The sequence below is a fragment of the Euprymna scolopes genome, chromosome 20, assembly GCF_053919585.1.
Source record: "Euprymna scolopes isolate OS-2025 chromosome 20, ASM5391958v1, whole genome shotgun sequence".
Taxonomy (NCBI): domain Eukaryota; kingdom Metazoa; phylum Mollusca; class Cephalopoda; order Sepiida; family Sepiolidae; genus Euprymna; species Euprymna scolopes.
In genome coordinates this window covers 11,454,495-11,477,318 of record NC_136501.1, presented here as the reverse complement: position 1 = coordinate 11,477,318, position 22,824 = coordinate 11,454,495, and the positions used below count along the sequence as shown (strand labels likewise).

The 22,824-nt window shown below is 34.0% G+C and overlaps 1 protein-coding gene across 1 annotated transcript in view; it reads right to left on the bottom strand.

Annotated features, from left to right (window-relative positions):
* Nucleotides 1-3,323: 3,323 nt before the first annotated feature.
* The window catches only part of LOC145241321 (rab9 effector protein with kelch motifs-like), a 40,776-nt gene continuing 21,275 nt past the window's right edge, over nt 3,324-22,824 (bottom strand). The window contains exons 2-4 of the mRNA XM_080104138.1: nt 11,669-12,894; nt 8,858-9,007; nt 3,324-3,807 (exon numbers count right to left, since the gene is read on the bottom strand). Coding sequence (XP_079960264.1) covers nt 3,689-3,807; nt 8,858-9,007; nt 11,669-12,515 — 1,116 coding nt within the window. The 5' untranslated portion in view covers nt 12,516-12,894 and the 3' untranslated portion in view covers nt 3,324-3,688. The remainder of the gene's footprint in view (nt 3,808-8,857; nt 9,008-11,668; nt 12,895-22,824) is intronic.

Below are 22,824 nucleotides of genomic sequence, written 5' to 3'. Positions count from 1 at the left end.
TTGCTGTAATACAAATACATAAAAAAATAAATCAATAACTTGAAAATTGAAATTTCATTCTAATAAACGAATCACAACATTCAAAATTCTTGGGTGGAGATTATATGTACTATAGGATTGGTAAAGCAGAGTAGAAATCCTAGATTAATTCCTTTATATACCAATACGATTCAGGTGAAGATATGAACCCCTACATCTGTAGCAGTTTGTCTTATGATTTGATCGGATTTATTTTTATTAATGTTCTGTAGATCACCAGAATTATGGCTTGCATGCAATGGATGGAATTTAGATATTTAACCCCCTCTTACCATTTTGATTTTACAATTTGTTTTTGGGCGGACAGAATCTTCCTCATGCATACATAGTTGAGATTCTAAACGTTAATTTTAATGTTTGATATGAATTGTAAATGACAAAAAAAAAAAAAAAAAAAAAAAAAAAAATTTTTCATTATCAAATAAACCGAATAAGCTCAGACTTGTACTAAACCCAAATTTCTTGGTGTTAAACTGGATACCCCAACCCTTCATGAGGGAACATTAATTATGTTGATATGAATAGGAAAGTTTTGCTTAAGAGGGGCATTCCCAAAGGATCCCCACCAGATTACTAACCTGGCTCAATATTGCTTAACTTAGCGATTGAATAAGTTGTAAATGTAAAATAGACCAACTAAACGTTCGAGAGAAAATCCAAAAAATTCTTAAATTGGAAAATAGTTTTAAATTAAGAGTTGAAGAGAAAAAGATCAAGAGGGGAAAAATGTTAAACTTATGAATATTAAGAGACTTTTCATCCTGTTAAAAATGGGCAATGTTGATTTTGAAGGAGTATTTTACAAATTGATGACTGAAAATGGTTTAATTTTGCATTAAATACAAACTTAATCCTTAACTGTATTGAACAGATACCATAATACTACGCTGCACTTTACAGCAAAAATTTCAGCCAAATTGGCTCAGTTTCCAAGAAAGTGGAATAGACAGACGGGAGGGGGGGGGAATCACTAACAGATCAATGTAAACAGAGGTTGAAATTTATAAACTAAAGGAATCCACATGCATTCAAGAATAGCAAGCAAATCAACTTGAATAACTTTACATTTTTACCATAATTATTATTTCATGAGAAATTAAGGAATTTTAATTCAAAAAAGGTGATTGCTTCAAAGATCAAGGATTCCATCGATTGACAGTTCAAAAAGTTTAACCGACATCTGTTATTGATCGGCAATCAGCAGCAAAACAAAATACCATCAAAACATTGAGATTAAATGATTACCTTTATCAATGATCATGCTTTTTGCACCACCACCCCGCTCCACCTTAAAATGAGATCAATTTTTTTCATAATCTTAAAATATTTTCACATTGTTACTTTTAAACTATTCTGTTCAAACAGAATAACAAAATACTTAAAAGAAAAATTCAATACAATAAAAGACAGCTTTATCTTCATGAATACTTGCTGACATTGTTAGGGTCATAGTGTTGGTACCTGCTTTAAATGATAAGTAGTGCTGTAAAAATTAAAAATGATAAGATACATTAGTTGATTTATCAAGCATGTGTATGCAATATGTGATGTATTGAAGCAAACTCTGGTCAGTGAGGCATAAAAAAAAACAAAAAAACTATGCAATGAATGTAACTAAAGACAAGTTTAGATCTGATGAGGTCAGAGGAAGATTACATTTAGACAGAATTGGAAGAATGGATCAAAGTGCTTGGGTTAGTGGTCAGTTGAGGAAACTGATTCAGCTGATAGGGAAAGATCAAAGACAATATGGGATGAAGTAATAAGGATTTATAGGTTAGTTTGGAAGTTAATTTCTAAAAGCCGTCCAACACATGCTAGTATATGTAACCAGAAAAATTTGAACAGATCATGTTTTAAAACACTGAACAAAAACTTTGAAACTAGCAAAGATATGAGTCTTAATGAATATGTACAATCTGTCAACTTCTGGACACGAGTAGCAAAAAGAGAATTGTACTTTCATTCCATTATTCTTCTACTTCAAGTCCAACGTGAAAAAAAAGTGTAATTCCTTCATTTCCAGAATGCATCATTTACAACAGCCAGTTTAGAAATATCTAAATATTCTGTAAACCAGTGTGGGGAAAAAAAAAACAAAAAAAATGGTTAATTTTATTAAATAAAATGCATATTTTGTATAAAAGATTTTATGCATTAATAAGTGGTTTTGAAATAGTGGAAACTGCATTTTTTAGGATTCCGTTAAAGTTAATATTAGCGTAACATTTAACACTTTGGATACAGAAGAAGTTTATATTCACTAAAAATGAAACAATTGTGCAAAAATAAGTTTGAGAATCCTATATACATCAGATTTTCAAACACTCCTTAGAAAACAATACGCACCTTTTTTCATATATTTCAACAGGAAATATGAAAAATATTTCAGAAGCAGAAGATTTTATTTTTGTCTGAATAATAAACATATGAGAAGGAACACGACACCAAAATTGGTTTTAAGTTTGCAACCATTTTGGGGTCACATGATGCCAAATCAACTCCTTTTATGAAGTTTATGCTTCAAATTTTTAATAGGAATTTTGTAAAAAGAAAAGGTTGAAATTAATTGTATCAAACATAATCTTTACAGATAAAGATGAAAAGGACTGACTTCACATTAACTGAATGCTCCCAAATTGATATCTTACCACTAGGTGCAGTTATGCATCAGACACAGAACAGATTCTAATTTAACCGGTAGAATGAACGGGTTACAATGACCATGTCATCTAATAACAATGGAGATGACATTACTCCAAGCTTTGAAATGAAGGCATCAATAGAGTTTCAGGTCATACTCAAAAACTGCATTAAGTGTTAATTAAATAGGAACAAGTAAATACTATATTTAGTAAGTGTAAATATACATTGCACATTAATTATTGGTAAGTAGTTAATCATTTTCTGTATCAAGATTATTTATGCAAAAATTGATTGAAATTACAAAAAGGTTTTAAATTTGCCATTTATAGGATCTATTTTTTTTTTTTTTTTTTTTTTAACTAATTTCTTGAATTAAAAAAAAAAAAAAAAAATTTTTTAGTATTGTTAGTCATATTTTCAAGCATATAAGACGCATGTTTCCAGGGACAATTGTTAATAGTTCCATTTTATTATCAGCCTCTATAGAACATACCTTGATCTTAAAATATAAATAAAGCATTCTTTGGTATTTACATAGTTTTTTTCATTTAAATCATGTTATGCATAATATTTTTCATTACTAATACCAAGATTCCTAGAATTAAAAAAAAAAAAAAAAATCTATTTAAATATTTTACTTATGTTGATTAAATTTAATAACTTATGTCTGGAAGAACAAATGGCATCAGATTTAAATGCACGTGTGCGCGCATACGTTTCACAAAGCAATTTACTAAAGAAATATTTCACTGGGATTAAATTCAGACAAAAAAAAAAAAAAAAAAAAGCATGATTAGGAATTAACTATTGAGGTGAGTCAAGTAGAAAAACATTTCTTATAACAAAAACCATTGAAGGCCTCTTTTCCGAGAGAAACGATGTGGGAAAAAATACATAGCAGTTTAAGGTTGGATAAAATAAAATTTGATCAAAATTTCAATGACTCAAATATTTCTTTGATTTTAGTCTTCGGTTTTGTTGTGCAATGAAATGAAGGTAGAGTTCAAGAGATGCGGATCACGAGGACATCATCAAAGACTTCACCCTCTGTATCCATTCCACCATGAATTAGGCATAATTTCATTTTCTCTTTTGTAATGTCCATTTCACCAGAAGTTGAACCTGGAATGAGAAACATTAAACTATAACAATTAAGATTTATTAACAGTTTTTATTTTCCATTTTTAGCATTAAAATAATATTAAAAGATAACGAAAATCATGTTTGCTAAATAAAAGCAAAGCTGCATGACCCAAACATTCAACGGATTCAGATTTTTTTAAATTTTTAAAAAGGTCCAGCTCCTGAAGTAACGAATTCATTAACTCCTCAATACTGCCCAGAAGTAACAACTAAAACGACCATATACACTTCAAGAGAGTATTCCACATCCATGTTAGAAGACTTAAACATTAGATCAGTTGACAACCTGATCCTAGTAGTCAGACGAAATGGCAACAGATAAAAATAACTCGAGTATGAGACATTGAAGACAAAAATGAAAATCAATTTTTATATTTAAAAAAAAAAAAAAAAAAAAAAGAAAAAAAAAATCAGCATCTACTTTCAAAATATTACATTGGTTAAACAGTTTGAAATGTTCCATATTTTCAATTTTGTTTTCAGTGATTAAATACTCAACCATAACTCCTGAAATTTAAAAATATTTCTAATAATAATTCGTTTACCATTTATATCATTTTATTTTAAAGACGATAGGTGTATTTTTCAAAGTTTTGTGAATTCCACATTTATTTCTTTAAAACTTAAATTCAAATATTTTTCAGACGTTTAAATTCTTTTATGGCTGTTTTTGTTTTCAGGAAAAACAAACTTTTTTCTTTTGGTAAGAGGCAGATAACCGTCAGATTCTGATTTCAAACGAACTTGTTCTGCTGGACTCCAGGGCTCGCTTTATAAACTGATTAAAAGGGTTTCGCATCTAAACTTTTATTTAGGTATTTTTAAAATTCTTGTATCGATTGAGCATTTTTTTTGCTATACTAGTATGCCATGTCATATTTGGAAAATCACTTCCAACTTACCAAATTTTGTTAAACTTGGAAATAACAGTTGTGCTTCTGTTTAACAAGAGTTATCTACGATTGATGCTATGATTTTTGCTTTAAATTTTTTTAAAAACATTTCAAGAGAATTTATTCAAAAACCATTTTTCGTAAATGCAAAAAAAATTAAAAAAAAAGTTTTATAGAAAAAAAAAAAAAAAGTTTTATAGAAAAAAAAAAAAAAAGTTTTATAGAAAAAAAAAAAAAAAGTTTTATAGAAAAAAAAAAAAAAAGTTTTATAGAAAAAAAAAAAAAAAGTTTTATAGAAAAAAAAAAAAAAAGTTTTATAGAAAAAAAAAAAAAAAGTTTTATAGAAAAAAAAAAAAAAGTTTTATAGAAAAAAAAAAAAAAAAGTTTTATAGAAAAAAAAAAAAAAAAGTTTTATAGAAAAAAAAAAAAAAAAGTTTTATAGAAAAAAAAAAAAAAAAGTTTTATAGAAAAAAAAAAAAAAAGTTTTATAGAAAAAAAAAAAAAAAAGTTTTATAGAAAAAAAAAAAAAAAAAGTTTTATAGAAAAAAAAAAAAAAAAAGTTTTATAGAAAAAAAAAAAAAAAAGTTTTATAGAAAAAAAAAAAAAAAAGTTTTATAGAAAAAAAAAAAAAAGTTTTATAGAAAAAAAAAAAAGTTTTATAGAAAAAAAAAAAAGTTTTATAGAAAAAAAAAAAAAGTTTTATAGAAAAAAAAAAAAGTTTTATAGAAAAAAAAAAAAAGTTTTATAGAAAAAAAAAAAAAGTTTTATAGAAAAAAAAAAAAAGTTTTATAGAAAAAAAAAAAAAAAGTTTTATAGAAAAAAAAAAAAAGTTTTATAGAAAAAAAAAATCTAACTTACTACTGAATTCGCGTGGAAAACAGCTGCCTTGTTTACATCATAAACTAGCAAGGAGACCCAACATTACCCAAAATTGAATTACACTCCCATATTTTTGTCATCAAAATTTGTGAAATCAACCATTTTTTGTTTTCAATCAAATCAATTAAGGATCCATTCCATTCCAGTGCACAGGTTGGTTGATTTTTGTTTTAAGACATATCAACCCTTTTTAAGTTATTTAATGCCAAATCCAGTGATTTTAAAGAAAAATATTTTAATAAGATATGTTTTGCAAGTCAGTTTCTATTTAACCCATAGTTGGGACCCTAACAGATACTACCACTCCAGGTGAAAGTGGACCTGGGAGCAATAGCAATTAAAGGGTGGCTCCACACTCCCCAAAGCCTGTAAGCTGGGGCTTCACCATCGGATATAGTTTAAAGGTCATATCCAGAACCCAGTGCACAGGGAGGAAACTTCACAGGTCTCCCTACAGTGACAGGCCACAATACATTGTAGTCAACATTGCACTGTAGAGAACCTACTGCTGATTTATACAAATACTAGCAGTTCAGCCCAGCTTTGCTCGGAGCCTATGTACTGTTCATAACTTTATGTGCATATGTGTAGGTGTATATATAAAGTTTGACTCATGTCCAGGAAACCTACATCTTAAATTTTAAGTGTAGAAACCCAAAATTGGTAGAGGAGTTTGGTAGAGTATGCAAAGGTCATCTTTCAACTTTGACCTCTTGGCAAAACTTTCGCCCAAAACTGATTAAAAGCTTTCTACATGTCTGAATACCCCTTATGTAAAATTTCAAATGTTTAGACCCAAAATTGGCCGAATAGTTTGCTAGAGGCCAAATCTTGAACTGTGACCAAATAGCCAAATTTTCGGCCAAGAACCGATTAAAAAGCTTGCACTATGTCTGAATATACTTAGTAAAATTTAAAATGTTTAGACCAAAAATTGGCTATTGGCTGGGAGGTGAATTTTTTTTTTTTTAACTTTGACCCCAATTTTGACCCACTTAACATTTGTTTTGGGGTCAAATCAAATTGAAGTTTGATCCATGTTCAAGGAAATTACATCTAAAATTTCAAGTGTTTATATCCAAAATTGGCAGAGTTTGGTAGTTGTCAAAGGTCAAATCATTAAACTTTGACCCCTTGACAGCCAAATTTGTACCTGAAAACTGATTAAAGATTTTAAAAATCAATCAAGATCCGAACCCTATGTTAGAGAAATATAAAAAAAAAAAAAAAAAAAAAAAATCAGGGGAGGAGAATAAAAAAAAAAAGTGAACTTGATGTAAAAAGAAAAAATATAATAAAAGAAAAATAAAAAGGTTTTGGTAGGTAGGTAGGTAGGATCGAACCCTGAACGTTGAGGTGAAAAACTTGGTAAGTTACCCGCTTGCACACGAAAGGAAAGTAACTGAAAACAATTTCAATTTAACGTTTATAAATGGCAGGTGCGTGGCGAATGTAATTAGGTCAAAGGAAATGAAATTCCGCACTTAATTTTAACTGCAGGATAGTTCTTTTGAGTGTTTTTTTTTTTTTTTTACTACTCAACTTTGTTTCCCAACATGTTGGGGAAAACCAGCTCCCCCTTTATTAAGGGAGTGTCCAAATGAAAGCAATTGTCCGATATGGCAGTGAAAACTGACAAAAAAAAAAAAAAAAAAAAAAAAAAAAAAACTAGCCCGAGAATCACACCTTAGTTTCACATCAGTTTCGCTTTTATACAAAAAAGCCGAAATCAACACAAGACGGGCCGAAATAGCAAGAATTGTGTAAAAGTCGACAAATCTAGACGCGATGCACGTCACAATTCGTATATACTATGATCTACAGAGTATATAAGTTCTAAGTGATAGTAACCCCCCAAAGCCATAAAAAAAAAAATAAATAAAGCCATAAAAAAAAAAAGCCATAAAAAAAAAAAAGCCATAAAAAAAAAAAAGCCATAAAAAAAAAAAGCCATAAAAAAAAAAAGCCATAAAAAAAAAAAGCCATAAAAAAAAAAAGCCATAAAAAAAAAAGCCATAAAAAAAAAAAAGCCATAAAAAAAAAAAAGCCATAAAAAAAAAAAAGCCATAAAAAAAAAAAGCCATAAAAAAAAAAAGCCATAAAAAAAAAAGCCATAAAAAAAAAAGCCATAAAAAAAAAGCCAAAAAAAAAAAAGCCAAAAAAAAAAAAGCCATAAAAAAAATACAGCCATAAAAAAAATACAGCCATAAAAAAAATACAGCCATAAAAAAAATACAGCCATAAAAAAAAATAAAGCCATAAAAAAAAATAAAGCCATAAAAAAAAATAAAGCCATAAAAAAAAATAAAGCCATAAAAAAAAATAAAGCCATAAAAAAAAAATAAAGCCATAAAAAAATAAAGCCATAAAAAAATAAAGACATAAGAAAATAAAGACATAAAAAAATAAAGACAAAAAAAATAAAGCCATAAAAAAATAAAGCCATAAAAAAAAGCCATAAAAAAATAAAAAGCCAAATAAAAAAATAAAAAGCCAAATAAAAAAATAAAAAGCCAAATTGATTTTTTTTTCTTTTCAAACAAATCAAATCCTTATACAAAACAATTATAGTTTCAATGCAATATTTTTTGAGTTCCAACAGCATGAGAGTTCACTCATGGAGTTTAGGTTGGTTGCTGGCATATGGTTATCTGGAACTTGCCAAAAGGTGTATTTGGCATCAGCTCAAATGGCACATTAGCAATAGTAGCTCATGTGTTCCACATTCAATAAGATCTTGCCAAGTAGTCTTCAAGAAAACCCACAGGCAAAAAGTCTAACTATGGATCTGGTGAATGAAACTGCTACTTGAGCGATTCATGCCTGTGCAGCTGTCGTTCAGACAGTATGCAGTACGAGTGCCACCCTGCTGCTGAAAGTACTGAGCTCTACCCTGCTGTTGTAGCATAACCAGGCAACTGCAGTCATTGTATAGGATCATAAGCAGATTTAGAATCAGATTGGTGACAGCAAGTTATTAAGGATACAAAAGATCCTTGTACGCAGATATGCACAAAAAGAGGGTAGTGAGAAGTAAAAAAAATTTAGTTATAAATAAAAGATTTCTATAAAAAGTACAAGAAAAAAATTGAAACAGTCTGTAAAAAACTATGCAATTAATGACACTTTAAAAAACATTTCTAGCATCACAATTTCAAATATCTTCAATAAATGTTTTAAATAGTCATTGTAAAAATCAAAAGTAAAACAATTGGGTAAAAAAAAAAAAAAAAAAAAAAAAAAAAAAAAAAAATCACCTTTGCTTTGCTTTGATGCACTGGCAGATGGTGGGCTATCTTTGGACTGTTGCATTATAGGAAGAGATATTTCTAAAAGAGTCATCGCCATTTCCAAGCGGGGAGGAGGAGCAGGTACACTTGTGGCCAACCGGGTAAATGTCAAACAATCTGAAATCACCATTTAAAAAAATTGTAGCAAACAATACATTCAAATACAAATACAATACATTCAAATACAAATACAATACATTCAAATACAAATACAATACATTCAAATACAAATACAATACATTCAAATACAAATACAATACATTCAAATACAAATACAATACATTCAAATACAAATACAATACATTCAAATACAAATACAATACATTCAAATACAAATACAATACATTCAAATACAAATACAATACATTCAAATACAAATACAATACATTCAAATACAAATACAATACATTCAAATACAAATACAATACATTCAAATACAAATACAATACATTCAAATACAAATACAATACATTCAAATACAAATACAATACATTCAAATACAAATACAATACATTCAAATACAAATACAATACATTCAAATACAAATACAATACATTCAAATACAAATACAATACATTCAAATACAAATACAATACATTCAAATACAAAGATTCTGTTTAGAAAATCAATGGATTTAAAATTTTGTCCAATTAGTATTTGCTTTGTATTATTTGGGCCATCGTAATCAGAGTTAATATTATCCACTACACCATGGAAAATTCAGTTGTAAAGTTACTCTTCTGAAGGTTCAATCCTCAGTGCAGGCATCAGTCAAAACAATTGCTAATTACTTGTGATGTCTATCCAGTCATAGCCGACTAAACGAGAGCATGCTACCTCCATGGCTTAAACAGTTTCATTCTAAACTCCACGTTTATTTCAGAGTTCAAGATACACATGAAGGTCGGAACAAATTTTAACTGCTGTGCCGTTTGAGTTGAGTGTCTAAGGTTGCAGTTTAGTTCCAGATTAACAGTGGAGTGAGCTCTATAGCGAATACATAGTGCTTTAAAGTTTAGGTTAGTTGCATATTTCTTTCAGATTACATGTTAAAACTAACTAACCACCCAGTGTTGTCCAGTCATACAATACGTTTAAACACATTTTGATTTATGCAGATTGCGTGGTTATTATAAAAATCAATCCTCTATTGATTATCATGAGGAATAATTTGCCCAGTGGATTATTTCCAAGGGAGGGGGGATAATTTCGTTCAAATTTCGTCTGTTTACAATAGCACGTCAGCTGATATTAGGGCTTGACGATGAATGCCCAGGAGAAATCACTTCTGATTAATGTTTAATTTTAAAATATGCAAACAAAGAAATGATTTGAGGCGATTTTAAATGGTATCTTTTTTTATCGTAAATTGAAGAAAAAAATTAAAACAAAAGGGTGAGGTACACCCAATCTCGACTAGAGGATCATTCGATCTGTAGTAAAATGATCTATCTCCAGATGACAAATCTGTTTTTTGTTTGATTTGCTTAGATTTTATTATTTCCCTTGGCTGATGTAAAATATTCCCTGTAAAATTTTTTTTATATAATAAAAAAAAAAAAAAAAAAATTTTTATGATTGGATTTTTGATACTTAAATGAATTTCTGTACTAAACATATCTAAGAACACTGCCAGACATAAATTAGCTTTGTGTGAAATTTGCAAAAGATAGGCTCAACTGTTTCGGAGCATATGAGGAAGGAACTCATACAAAATGATTATGATAGATAAAATTAGATAGTTACTGATGGATACAAAAAATATTTAAAAAAATATTCAATACTCGTTATGTTGAAGTCTTATTTTCAAGTCAGTTTTTAACTGAATACAACCTTTGGAGTTGTTAGATTACATTGACTGAAACTTTATACAAACTCAAGAGAACAGTAGTCCAAAGAATTCAAATTATCAATCCTCATCTTAATTTTAGAAACTAAATTGTATGTCTACAATCCTTATTCATAATTCAAATCCATTATACAATTTTAATTCTTCAGAAAAAAAAAAAAAATAAATAAAAAAATCTAAGGCTTGATCTTAAAAGGATCTTAAACTGAAATTCCCAAATTTTACTAAATTGGATTTCTAATGACCATGGATCAAATCCAATACAAATCTAAAATAGGAGTTTGTGTCCATATTATGCCTCTAAAAACCTATTAAAATACCCCCCCCCCCGACCCAAAAAAAAAATTCATGTCTAACATCTCGTTAAAATTTCAAAGTCAGAGGTATTCGAGTTTTCACAAAGGACCTTTCACTTTTCTACTCAGAGTTATTTAGGAATAATGTTTAAATTACGGTATTACATTTAAATACCTGGACCATTTTCAATATTATTCATTATTCCTTTTCATATTGTGTAAGCAGGTGTAGTAGGGGAAAGAAATTATCTGGGATCAAGAACGCCATTATATTTTGTTCGACTTGCGTTATCCAGGAGTAAAAAATAACATTACTCTATCCATTTTAAATGTGATGCTGTAAACGAATTAGATTTTTTGCTCAATGCATTAAAAGAAAAGAGGAATGGGATGGGTAGAAAAAGTGGAGGTTGGGATAAGTTAATGGGGGGGGGGGAAGAAATCCAGAGGAGCAATTAGAAAAAGACAAATTTTCGCATAACCTAGTTTTAAAGACTAAACACATTTTACTCACCCTTCTGTCGAGCAACTAAGTTTCAAAGCTCACGATCAGTGAGCTAGTTTAGGAGTGAATCCTATACATAGAAATATAAACATAACTTTTTATAAATAGAAAAGTTGGTTTTTACTTACCTATGTTAAGCATATAAAAGTCATTGAGAGCACCGTCCTTGCACATGCCACCAAACATGTAAATATAATTGGTGCCGCTAGCCACTGCTGCATGTGCAGCTCTAGCAGATGGGCGTACTCCCGACACTGGTTCCAATAACAGCCAACACTCCTTATCCAAATCTATAGCATAAAGGTCATCAAAAAATAAGCCTTCGGATAATCCTCCATGGAAGTAGACTTTATTTTCAATTGTGATAGACACATGACCCAAACGAGGTTTCGGGGCCTCGCCTCGGATATCCAATGTCGACCAAGTAGAATCTGTTAGATTAAAACAATGCACCTGAGTTCCTGAAATAGGAGTCGCGACTTGTGAACCACCACTAAAAACAACTAGACGATCAGCAACAGACGAGACACTATGGTAAGTTCTTGGTGAGGGTGGATCACCCTGCACAGCAAGTTTGGACCATTCGTTTGCTTCGTTATCTAATACTAGAATGTCATTAAAGTTATCCGACATGTCGGCACCACCAAAAATATAGATTTTGTTTGGGTTGTCTTTGGGAAAGAAAAGAGATTGTTCATACCGGGGGACGAATCCGCTAAAACATTTATTGTCCCAGTGCATAGAGTTCAAATCCAGTATAGGACAGTCAGAAAAAGTGGAGCTTGGATTGGCGCCACCTATCAAGTATAAGCTTCCATTATCAGAGTTTTCTTCATCAGGTGTAGGTTTTTTCTTCCGAATATGGCAACAGCTATGGCCAACTCTGCATTCAGGAGCATCTCCTGTAGTGGCCAGCACGTACCATACAAATGGAAGGGGTTCCGTGTCAGGATCTAAGTAGGGTAAAACTTCCATTTTGGATTAAGGATCTCAAAATGACAGGTTCATATCATTACCAAAAAGGGGAAGAAAGCTTTGGGGGAAAATCCAGGAATAAAGAAAATCAAGAAATGGAACAAATCTGGGATGTTGCGTGTTCTTTGTCCGTCACTGTGACACTGACTTGTTTTACTGCTGCTTTTTTGGCCACGACACCCGAATTACCGTAGTGATCAAAATTGACGTTGCTGGAGGACGGTGGGATTTTGGAAAATGGGGAAAATCTTGATTCCTTCTTTTTTTGTATTTGTTGAAATATCACCAGAGCTGTGTCTTCATATCGCTGATGTATCTGGAAGGAGGATTCCCAGTACGGGGCTGGTGGTCTGTTCATTTAGTCACCGGAACAACAGATCTATATATAAAATAAGAAAATCATTTAAAATAAATAAAACTGAAAACTAATGATCAAAAATAGCATTTCTAGTATTTCAAAGCCAAAAGAATAAAATTTTTATAAATGGATAAAATTAAAATAATGCCGACAGGTACTTCATGATTGTATTAACCCTGTGTTAGTTCCATGGGATGTTTTGTCACCCCAATTTTGCTTACGTGCTCATAATTCCTAGTATCCAACATTTCTTTTCTTCCCTACCAGTACTCTGACTCAGTGACTTAGTTTTCGTTGAAGGTGAATCAGACTGAAAGGTAATGTTTATATAACGAACTCTTATTTTTCTTCCTATTTCAATTTATGGAAACATTTTGTGTTCATAGCTATTAAAAAAATAACAAACCAGTGTATCCAGGGGGTATTTTTAAATAAACGTGATCTAAATCTAAGATTTTTAACACTATAACACTATAAACATTTTTGTATTGGGGTATAAACCCCCCCGGGACTAACCATGTTTGGAAATCTGCATTAATCAAAATATATTTAAGCATATTTTATGATTGGACAATGCCAGGTGGCCAGCTAATTTTTTTTTTTTCCAATTCATCTTTAATATTTTCAAGCATCTTCAGAATTGAAAGTCTAGTCATGCTTCAGTTTGAAATGCTCTTTCAAAATTTTCTGCACATCTTTGTGCAGATGGAATGAATGCCCTTTGAAAATGGACATGATCAATATTTCCCTTGGTCAAGAAGAGAATTGTATCCCTTAAAAAGTTGAGTTTATAATGAAGCAAGGGTTGTGCAAGCCTAACCTTATTTCTTTTGAAATAATATTTGCTTAAATCCTGTGGCAATGAGAAATCCATGACAACTCGAAACGTTGCCAAAAGCAGAAACATACTTGTATCATTTCAAAGTTTTCCGAAACTAATCACCTTACCAGGATTTAAGAATAATCGACCCCAGCGATTTTTTTTTTTTTTTATGCAATATACATGACAAAACTCCAACAAGGCACACCTAAGCCCATGTTAGTCACCACTGGGCCATTTTACAAGAGAAAATGCTTATTAGAATTATTTATACTAGCGGAACCCGTGGAAATTCCACAGTGGCATTTTTTTCATGTGTAATATATTGCTTAAGTGAAAAACTGATTTGCATACAATATCTACTAAATCCTGTGCTCTACCTCATGATCAAATAATCTTTGAAAAATAATGGCACCAGACAATGATGAGGTAGGGGCAACAAGCAAATCATTTATGCCAGACAAGTCATTTGGTTTAGTCATGCAAAGCAAGAATTTCTAATATTGTCATAAGGAGAAGCATCACTAATATCACATAGTATGCAAGTTAGAGCACAAGTAAACATGCTTTGAAATTACCTGGGGGGGGGGGCTAGGTACATTCTTGTTGGCTGCTTACTTAAACCGCTGGAAAATACCAACAGGAAGAAAGTTATTGAGATGGAGTTATAAACTGGGCCAGTACGACCCCCCCCTCCTAAAAAACAAAAAAAACGTCTGTATAAAACAACCAAAATTATATCTGGTTGAAAATTGAAATCAGGTTCTGTTTTCTCTAAGGCAATTCTTATTTAGTTTTTATTAGTTAAATTATTCAGAGTGAAATGATTTAGCATTACACCTACCCCACCTACGCACCAAGTTTAATTACAATTTTCTAACCATCAACCGATTATTTACACGTTTCAATACGAGTTCCTACTTATCTCCCTCCCAGTTAGGTACACAACGTAGGTTTTTAATAGGTACGTGCAAAGTGAATGGTTGACTGGGTAGGGGACCTAGTTTTGAATGTCAGTTAATCTTGATATTTTAAAATTTCGGTCACTTTTTGATTAGGTTTGAAAGATTACAGCTTAGTTAACTTCTCAAAGAAAAAATAGCGCGTGAAATAAAAAGTACATGGAATAATTTTATCTAAAATCTGAAAACCCGTACATTTCTCATAAAAATTGATTATGACAAAGATGGTGTTCACATTTTTCTGGCAAGAGAAATGGTTTCTGGAATTATTACATCGATAATGTAAGAAATGTTTAGCGAGCAAGGATGCTAAGGATAGATACGAGTGGTCACCTCGTCGACATACTCCTAGAACCATCAGAGTTCATGGTATTCAAAGAAAGCATGCGTGTTCGTTTAGTCCTCAAATGAACCACAATCTGGTGTCTCCACTATTCTGGTACAGTGTTGCATGGCATCGAGGAGCAATGCATTCCAGGCAATATACTTTGATATATCTACACTTAAAATTTACACCCCCACACTAATCAAATATTGAAAAAAAAAAAAAAAATAAATAAATAAATAATTCTAATTGATTCTGAATTCTGTGCTTACCAAACTTGGAACCTTAACACTGTTAAAAGACGACACTATACAACACAACCAATTATTCAACGAGAAGTAGCTGAAAGCTCAGTAATCTATTCCGACGAGTGGAGATGGGTTAATATGAAAATAAATTTCTGAAAAGCATCCAACATGCCTGCATATCGGACATGTTAAACCAAATATGAATTACGCAAGATGCCATTTGATATTTATGGCACCAATTGGAGGAAAGCCAATATGTAACATTTCATGCAGAAGCCTCAAAATAAAAGGTGTGCAATTATATAGCATCAATTGATTTTTAGGATTCAGAAGAAGGTTAGATAATTATATCATCAAAAGTGTAGACTAAGCAGTAACTAGTAAAGTCAAATGGATTTGGCAACGACTTCAGGAGTTTTAATAATTCAAGCACTTTATTAGGAAATCTTAACCGATTCAAAATTGATGAGATCTCTTGCACTGGTTTTAATATTTTGGGGAATAGCTTATTAAATTTGTTCCCTTATATTTCTATATACACCCTCTGGAATTAACTTACTACAGCAGATTAAAAAAAAACATTTTTTATTTTACTATACTGAATAAATATTTCACATTCTATTTAACGTAAAATAGAATAGACTTTCTGAATTTGAGCTGATAATTTATATTTGAAATATTTTGACTATTCTTGATTCCCAAGTTAGAGATACACCAGAAAGATCGTAAGTTTCGTTGATCAAAAACATTGAAAATAACACCAAATGAGAACAGCAACCTGAATAATTCTAATTAAGAATAATAAAGTTGATAAACTAAGCATTTTTTTTTTAATGTATACTAATCCTACTTACTTGCCTCCTCACAAGGGCAGAGTTAGACACAAGGTCAGTTTTTAATGTGGGGAAAATCCAGCTATTATAAAAAAAAAAAAAGGGGGGGGGGCACTTTGGATAGGAACAAAAATAAAAATTGCCTTATTCTAGAAGGACTTCTCCAATGATCGAGGAAAGAAAAAGTGAAGTGTAGTATAAAAACAGATACTACACTTCACTCCTAGTCAAAAGGCTGGCGAAACAAAAAACAATTCAAAACATTCTGGATTAAGTTGGTACCGTCACAGGCCTGTACAAACTCGTATAAAGAACAATATGCAAAAATTGTTAATTTATTAAGGTATTGGAAAATATAGTTCAAAGTAGATGAAGGTGTGCCTGACATAAGCCAAAAATGTATATCAACAAGATTTGTGATAAAAGTTTGAACGCCAAAAAGATAAACTTATTTCGTTGCACATAATTATAAAGATTTTCACAAGATTTTCAAGGTGTAGCTATAAAATCATGCATTTTGCATTAACAGTCTCTGCTCTGTGTGACAAGTTTCAAGAAAAAATATACGATTAAACCCGGATCTCCAACTTCCAACGTAGACCCCCATTACCATGTCTCCTTCAACATCAGGGGTCTACGTTCTAACCTTCCAGGAGGTTGAAACCCAATTACAGGAGACTAAACCAGACCTTTTATTTTTAAGCGAAACTGGCATTGAACAGACTATTTCCCTAGATGAGTTTGTAATTACAGAATGCTCTAACTTAACTTCCAAATCTGACCCCCAAGATCACCATTGGCATAGAATATGTGCCTATATTAAAGATGGCTTTCCATGTGGTAGGGACATCTCCAGAGAAGATCCTAACTTACCCTATATGTGCTTCCAGGTTGCACTAGCTCACATTACTGCATTTATATTTACTCTATCGCTCCCACAACAGCGGAGTTACTATCTTTAAAAGCATATCTGAGAAAATTGACCACAAACTATCTGCTTATCCTTCAGCTAACATTCACGTATGTGGATATGTGGAGACTTCAATGTGGAATGGTTGACCCACTCAAACAAGACCGATGATGAAGGGAGGTTCTGTCATGATTTCTCCATTGCTTATGACCTCACTCAGATTGTTCACGAACCCACCTGTGTGCCCAACAATGACGGCCAGTATGCGAGTCTCCTGGACCTTTTTCTCACAACTTGCCCTGACTATGTTCAGTTTCCATTCAGTCTCCTCTTAGATCTTCCGACCACTCTGTTGTATCAATTAAGATAAAAATGAAATGTAATAAGTCCTCAGATTTACCTCTCCATCGTACAGTATATTGATACACTACGGCTGTCTGGGATAGCTTCCGTACATTTATATCGGATCTACCTCAGTGTTCCATGTTTAAAAAGGTAGAGCCGACGGAATGGTTAATTGTAGGTATAGACCGTTTCATACGAGGGGTGTGCAATAAGTAATGCGTGACCCACTTCCCATAGCAATAGAGCAACGAGACTTTGCACAACTAGTCTTTCTCTGCATAGGAACCACCCAGAGTTATGCATTCCTCCCATCGTTTGATGCAGCTCTGGAGACCGTTTTTGTAGAAAACCCCAGGTTGGTCCTCCAACCACGACGTGACTTCAGAAATCAAGACTGCATCATCTGGGAAACGCTTTCCTTTCAAAAACAACTTCATGGCTGGGAAGAGGTGAAAGTCAGGAGAGTAGGGAGGATGGGGGAGAATTTCATAACCACACGCCTGTCCTTCTGATCTGGCGACATGCGAGTTGTGGACCGGAGCATTGTCCTGCAAGAGGAGGGTACCTTTGCTGATCTTGCCCCACCTCTTGATTTTGATAGCTTCCCTTGATTTCCTCAAAAGGGAAGCATAATAGGTTCCTTTAATTGTGGTACCCTTTGCCAGGAAATCTGTCATCACTACTCCGTCCTGGTCCCAGAAGACCGAGCATGACCTTGCCAGCGGAGGGCTGCACCCTTGCCTTCTTTGGAGGTGGCGAGTCCAAGTGCTTTCACTGCATCGACTGGGCTTTGGTCTCTGGATCATAGGATGAAACCTGGGTCCATCACTGTAATCAGTCTTTTGAAAACAACACTGCTCCCAATCTGGCATCAATTGAAATGGATGGCTCTCGTCTAGGAGAAGCTCCATGTTTTGACAAGCTTCTGGGCTTGACCTTTACTCCTGATATGAAATGGAACACGTACATCAAGTCTGTTGCCAAGATCGCTAGAAAGATGGTGGGATCCTTCTACCGCTCCAGAAGATATTTCACTACTAATGCAATTCTCTATCTATATAAAAGCCAAGTATGTCCAAGGATGGAATACTGCTACCATATCTGGGCAGGAGCTGCTAAAAACAGCCTATCCTGCCTTGACAGAGTACAAAATAGACTTTGTGGCTTAGTGGGGGACGCCCTTTTCTCTTCCCTGCAACCTCTCTCCCACAGAAGAGACGTTGCGAGCCTATCTGTTTTATCGTTATTTCCATGGCAGGTGCTCCTCTGAACTCCAATCTCTGGTCCCCCCTTGCCAATCTTTTACGAAAAACACCCGTCTAGCCGAATCCACTGTCAAAAATTTTCCCTACTCTTTATCTGTGCCTAAATCAAAATGTAGATTCCATGAACAAAGCTTTCTTAGAATTGCACGCCTGTGGCACTGTTCCGTCTGCCTGCTTCCCATCTGACTACAACCTGGATGTCTTCAAGTCGAACAAACAAATTCCTGATGAACCGCCCCCTTAAGTAGACATTTCATTAAATCACACTAACGTACTGTACTTGTAATAACCCTTATCCCTGAGTGGCTTCCGGGTCTTGATAAGTGGTGACCACCATGTAATAAAAAAAATAAATAAATAAATTAAAAAAAAAAAAAAAAAAAATCCTCGACCCCTCGACGCATTCTCGCTTCTGAAATGGTGTGAGCAACCTAGGAATCCATCTGGCAGACACCTTACGCATATGCAAATGGTCATGAATGATAGTTTCCACAGACCCTGTACTAATCTTGACATCTTGGGCTATTCGGGGAATAGTAATACGCCGACCTTCCAAAATGGCAGCTTCAACTTGACTGACAGATGCCTCATCAATGGCAGAAGGGGAGGCGACCAGGTCTGGGAGTGGTTTCCACAGACTTCCGGCCACGTTTGAATTCATGATGCCAGCGTTTTACAAGGTCATATGATGGGGCATTATCACCATAAGTTTCTTTCATTTCATCAAAAGTCCCCTGTAGTGTGCGTCCTTTCAAATACAAAAATCGAATCACTGCTCGACATTCAACAGGCTCCATTTCACACCTGACTCAGTTCAAACATCTGTAAAACAGAAAACAATTAGTTCACAGCTGTAATTTGCCACATAACCTATAGAGACAAATCATTGCACATGCAAAATTTCAACTATATCAGACAACTGGAAGTAGGTCAAGGACATTACTTATTGCACACCCTTCATACCCTCAAAAAAGTTCCAGCAAAAACCTAACAGCCAGCCATGGTTCTCTCCAGAAGGTGCTGCTGCCATTGTGCACAGAAATCACTTTTTCCACTGCTTCCAACGTAATAGATGTATGGAAACTAAAGCCGTTTTCAGGACTGCCAGCAACCATTGTAAGAAAGTAATAAAGAACACAAGAGAGTTGTATGCTCAGTCCGTCAAGTCTAAAGTAGCTGAGCAACGGCTTGATTCCCACCAGTTTTGGCAAATAGCATACAGAATCTTGAACAGAAGCGTGAGGTAATCTCGTCCGCATCAGACAAAGCCAAACTCTTTGCCAAGAACTTGCGCCAACCCCCAATATTTCCTCCTGTAATAGAAAACACTATGTGATATACAAATATCTGTACGTAATGTTTCCAAGCTAATCAAAAACCTTGATGGTATTCCAATTATAGTAATCAAAAGACTTCAACCAAAACTAGCGCCCATACTTACAAACCTGTTTAAACATTGTCTTAAGGAGAATTGCTTCCCATCACCCTGGAAAATCTCGTCAGTATGCCCTGTATTTAAGAATTCAGGTGATCGCTCATCCCCTTTCAGTAAAAGCCAATAAGTCTCCTGTGCATCATGAGTAAGTTGCTGGAATCTGTTTAATAGAGAAGTAATCAACCATCTCAGCAAAAATAACCTTAGTGACACACAATATGGTTTCCGTTATGCTAGATCTACAGCAGATGTGCTTACAGTTATATTTCATAGGATTAGCGAATCTCTTGATGGAAGCAATCTTTCTAGGGCAATTGCTTGACATATCAAAGGTCTTTGATAGAGGATGGCATAAAGGTTTACTTCACAAGATCTTCAGCTATGGTATAGCTGGAAATGTCTTCAATTATTAAATCATTTCTCTTCGATAGGTTCATAAGAGTAGTGGTTGATGGGCAAAAATCAGAAGCTCACAGTATTAATGCTGGAGTCCCTCAGGGATCCATCCTGGGCCCAACTCTTTTCCTGATTTAAAAAAATTTTTTTTTTTTTATTTTATTTTTTTTTTTATTATTACATTTTCACTCCAAACAAGGCACATTGTAGGGGGCTACTATCAGGAGAAACAACTACTGGGGTACTATGTAGGGATTTGAGCAGCAAGATGTTGGTTCACGTTGCACTTGAACTTCAGCATGTCAGTACAGTTGGGGAAGCAGTGACCTGGAATGGAATTCCGGAGTCTAGCGGTTCTGGGGAAGAAACTACTGGAGTAGAAAGATCTTTTACATCTAGGGATCTCTACAGTGTGGGGTGGGATTTTGCAGCTTGTCGGGTTTGTCAAGGGTGTTCACATCGTGGGGGCACAAGTGATTGCAGTTCATCAGAGCATTCACCATTAAAATACTTGAAGAATAGGCAGAGGGATGCAACGTTTCGATGGGACAGAGGCTGAAGCTTTGATGCCAGTTTAGGGCCTATCAGATTTGCGACTCTTTTGAACCTTGTCAAGGAGCGAGAGACTAGTAGCAGATGCACCAGCCCAAATATGACAGCAATACTCCATATATGGGCGAATGGGGGCCTTATAGAGGTACAGGATACTTTCGGGTGTTAGTAGTTTTCTAGCACGGTAGAGAGAGCCTACCTTCCTCGCAGCAGCCCTGGCAATGCCCTCGATGTAATTGTTCCAACTCATGTTTCCTGTAAACGTTAGGTCAAGGAGCTTGAAAGACATACTCTCATATAAAGAGTCGTTGGCCATTGCTATAGGTGGTAGAGAAGGTTTCTTGTAATTATTGAATGAAACTAGTTTAGTCTTGGCGGCATTGAACATGACCATCCATTTTTGTCCCCATTCCACTACTGATTGGAGGTCATCCTCTAGTGTTTCTGCCATTTCTTTAGATATATGTTCATTTGTTTTCCTGTCGTACCTGTTATAGAGTGTGGTGTCATCAGCATATATACGCATCTCAGAGGCAATTTTGTCGGGGAGGTCATTTATGAATATCAGGAACAATAGAGGTCCAAGGATAGACCCCTGGGGCACTCCTGCATTTATATCATATTGTTTAGATGTACGACCGTCGAGGGCAACCTGGATTTTTCTCTTATCTAAGAAGGATTTAATTATGTTAAGTATTCTACCAGTGATACCGTATGATCTAATCTTCCTGAGGAGACCCTCATGCCATACGTTGTCAAAAGCCTTAGATATATCTAGAGCTACCGCTCTGCCCTCTCCCGCTTTGTCCAGTGAATGGTATATATGTTCAGAGATTACAGTTAGGATGTCTGCTGTGGAACGGGCTTGTCTAAATCCATATTGTTGGTCAGCGAGAAGTTTAGTATCTGTAAGGTGACGGACTAGAGCTTGGTTAATTAAGGTCTCAAATATTTTAGCAAAAAGTGGGAGGAGGTTATTGGGGCGATAATTTAATGGGTCAGTTCTTTCGCCAGCATTCTTGAATACTGGTACCACAGAAGCAGTTTTCCAACAGCCCGGAAAGCAAGATTCATTAAGGCATTTGTTGTAGAGTTTGGAGAGAACTGGAGCTACTTCGGCTGAGCACTTTTTTAATAGCACAGCTGGGATGAGATCGGGTCCACATGCTTTTGAAGTTTTTTTATGATAGCATGCACCTTAGCAGGGGTGATTTTCAGGTCGTCTAGCATGGCGTCTGTCCGCATAGGAAATTCAGGTAGGGAGTGGTTGGAAGGGTCCAGTGTGATCTTCTAAATCACATCCTTACATCATTCGTAGACATTTATGCTGATGGTAGCACATCTAAGACAGTAAATGACCAAGTTCTCTCCAATTCTCTCCTGATCTTGAGCATGTGGTACAATGGCGAAAGGAGTGGCTGGTTACTTTTAATGCATCTAAAACCAAGCTTCTCTCTTTACATCGGCGTTCCGATCCCCATCTGGGATCAATGGAAATGAATAGCTCTCGTCTTGGGGAGGCCTCAAGTTTTGACAAGCTTCTGGGCTTGACCTTTACTCTTGATCTTAAATAGAACATGTACATCAAATCTGTTGCCAAGACTGCTAGAAAAATAGTCAGATCCTATCGATCCAGTAGATAGATCACTGCTGATGCAATTCTCTATATAAGAGCCAGGTACGCCCAAGGATGAAATACTGTTGCTACATCTGGGCAGGAGCTGCTAGAAAGGACTTGTCCTGTCTTGATAGTGTTCAAAATAGACTTTATAGCCTCGTAGGAGATGTCCTTTTCTCTTCGCTGCAACCGTTATCTCACAGAAGAGATGTTGCGAGTTTGCTTTATCGTTATTTTCATGG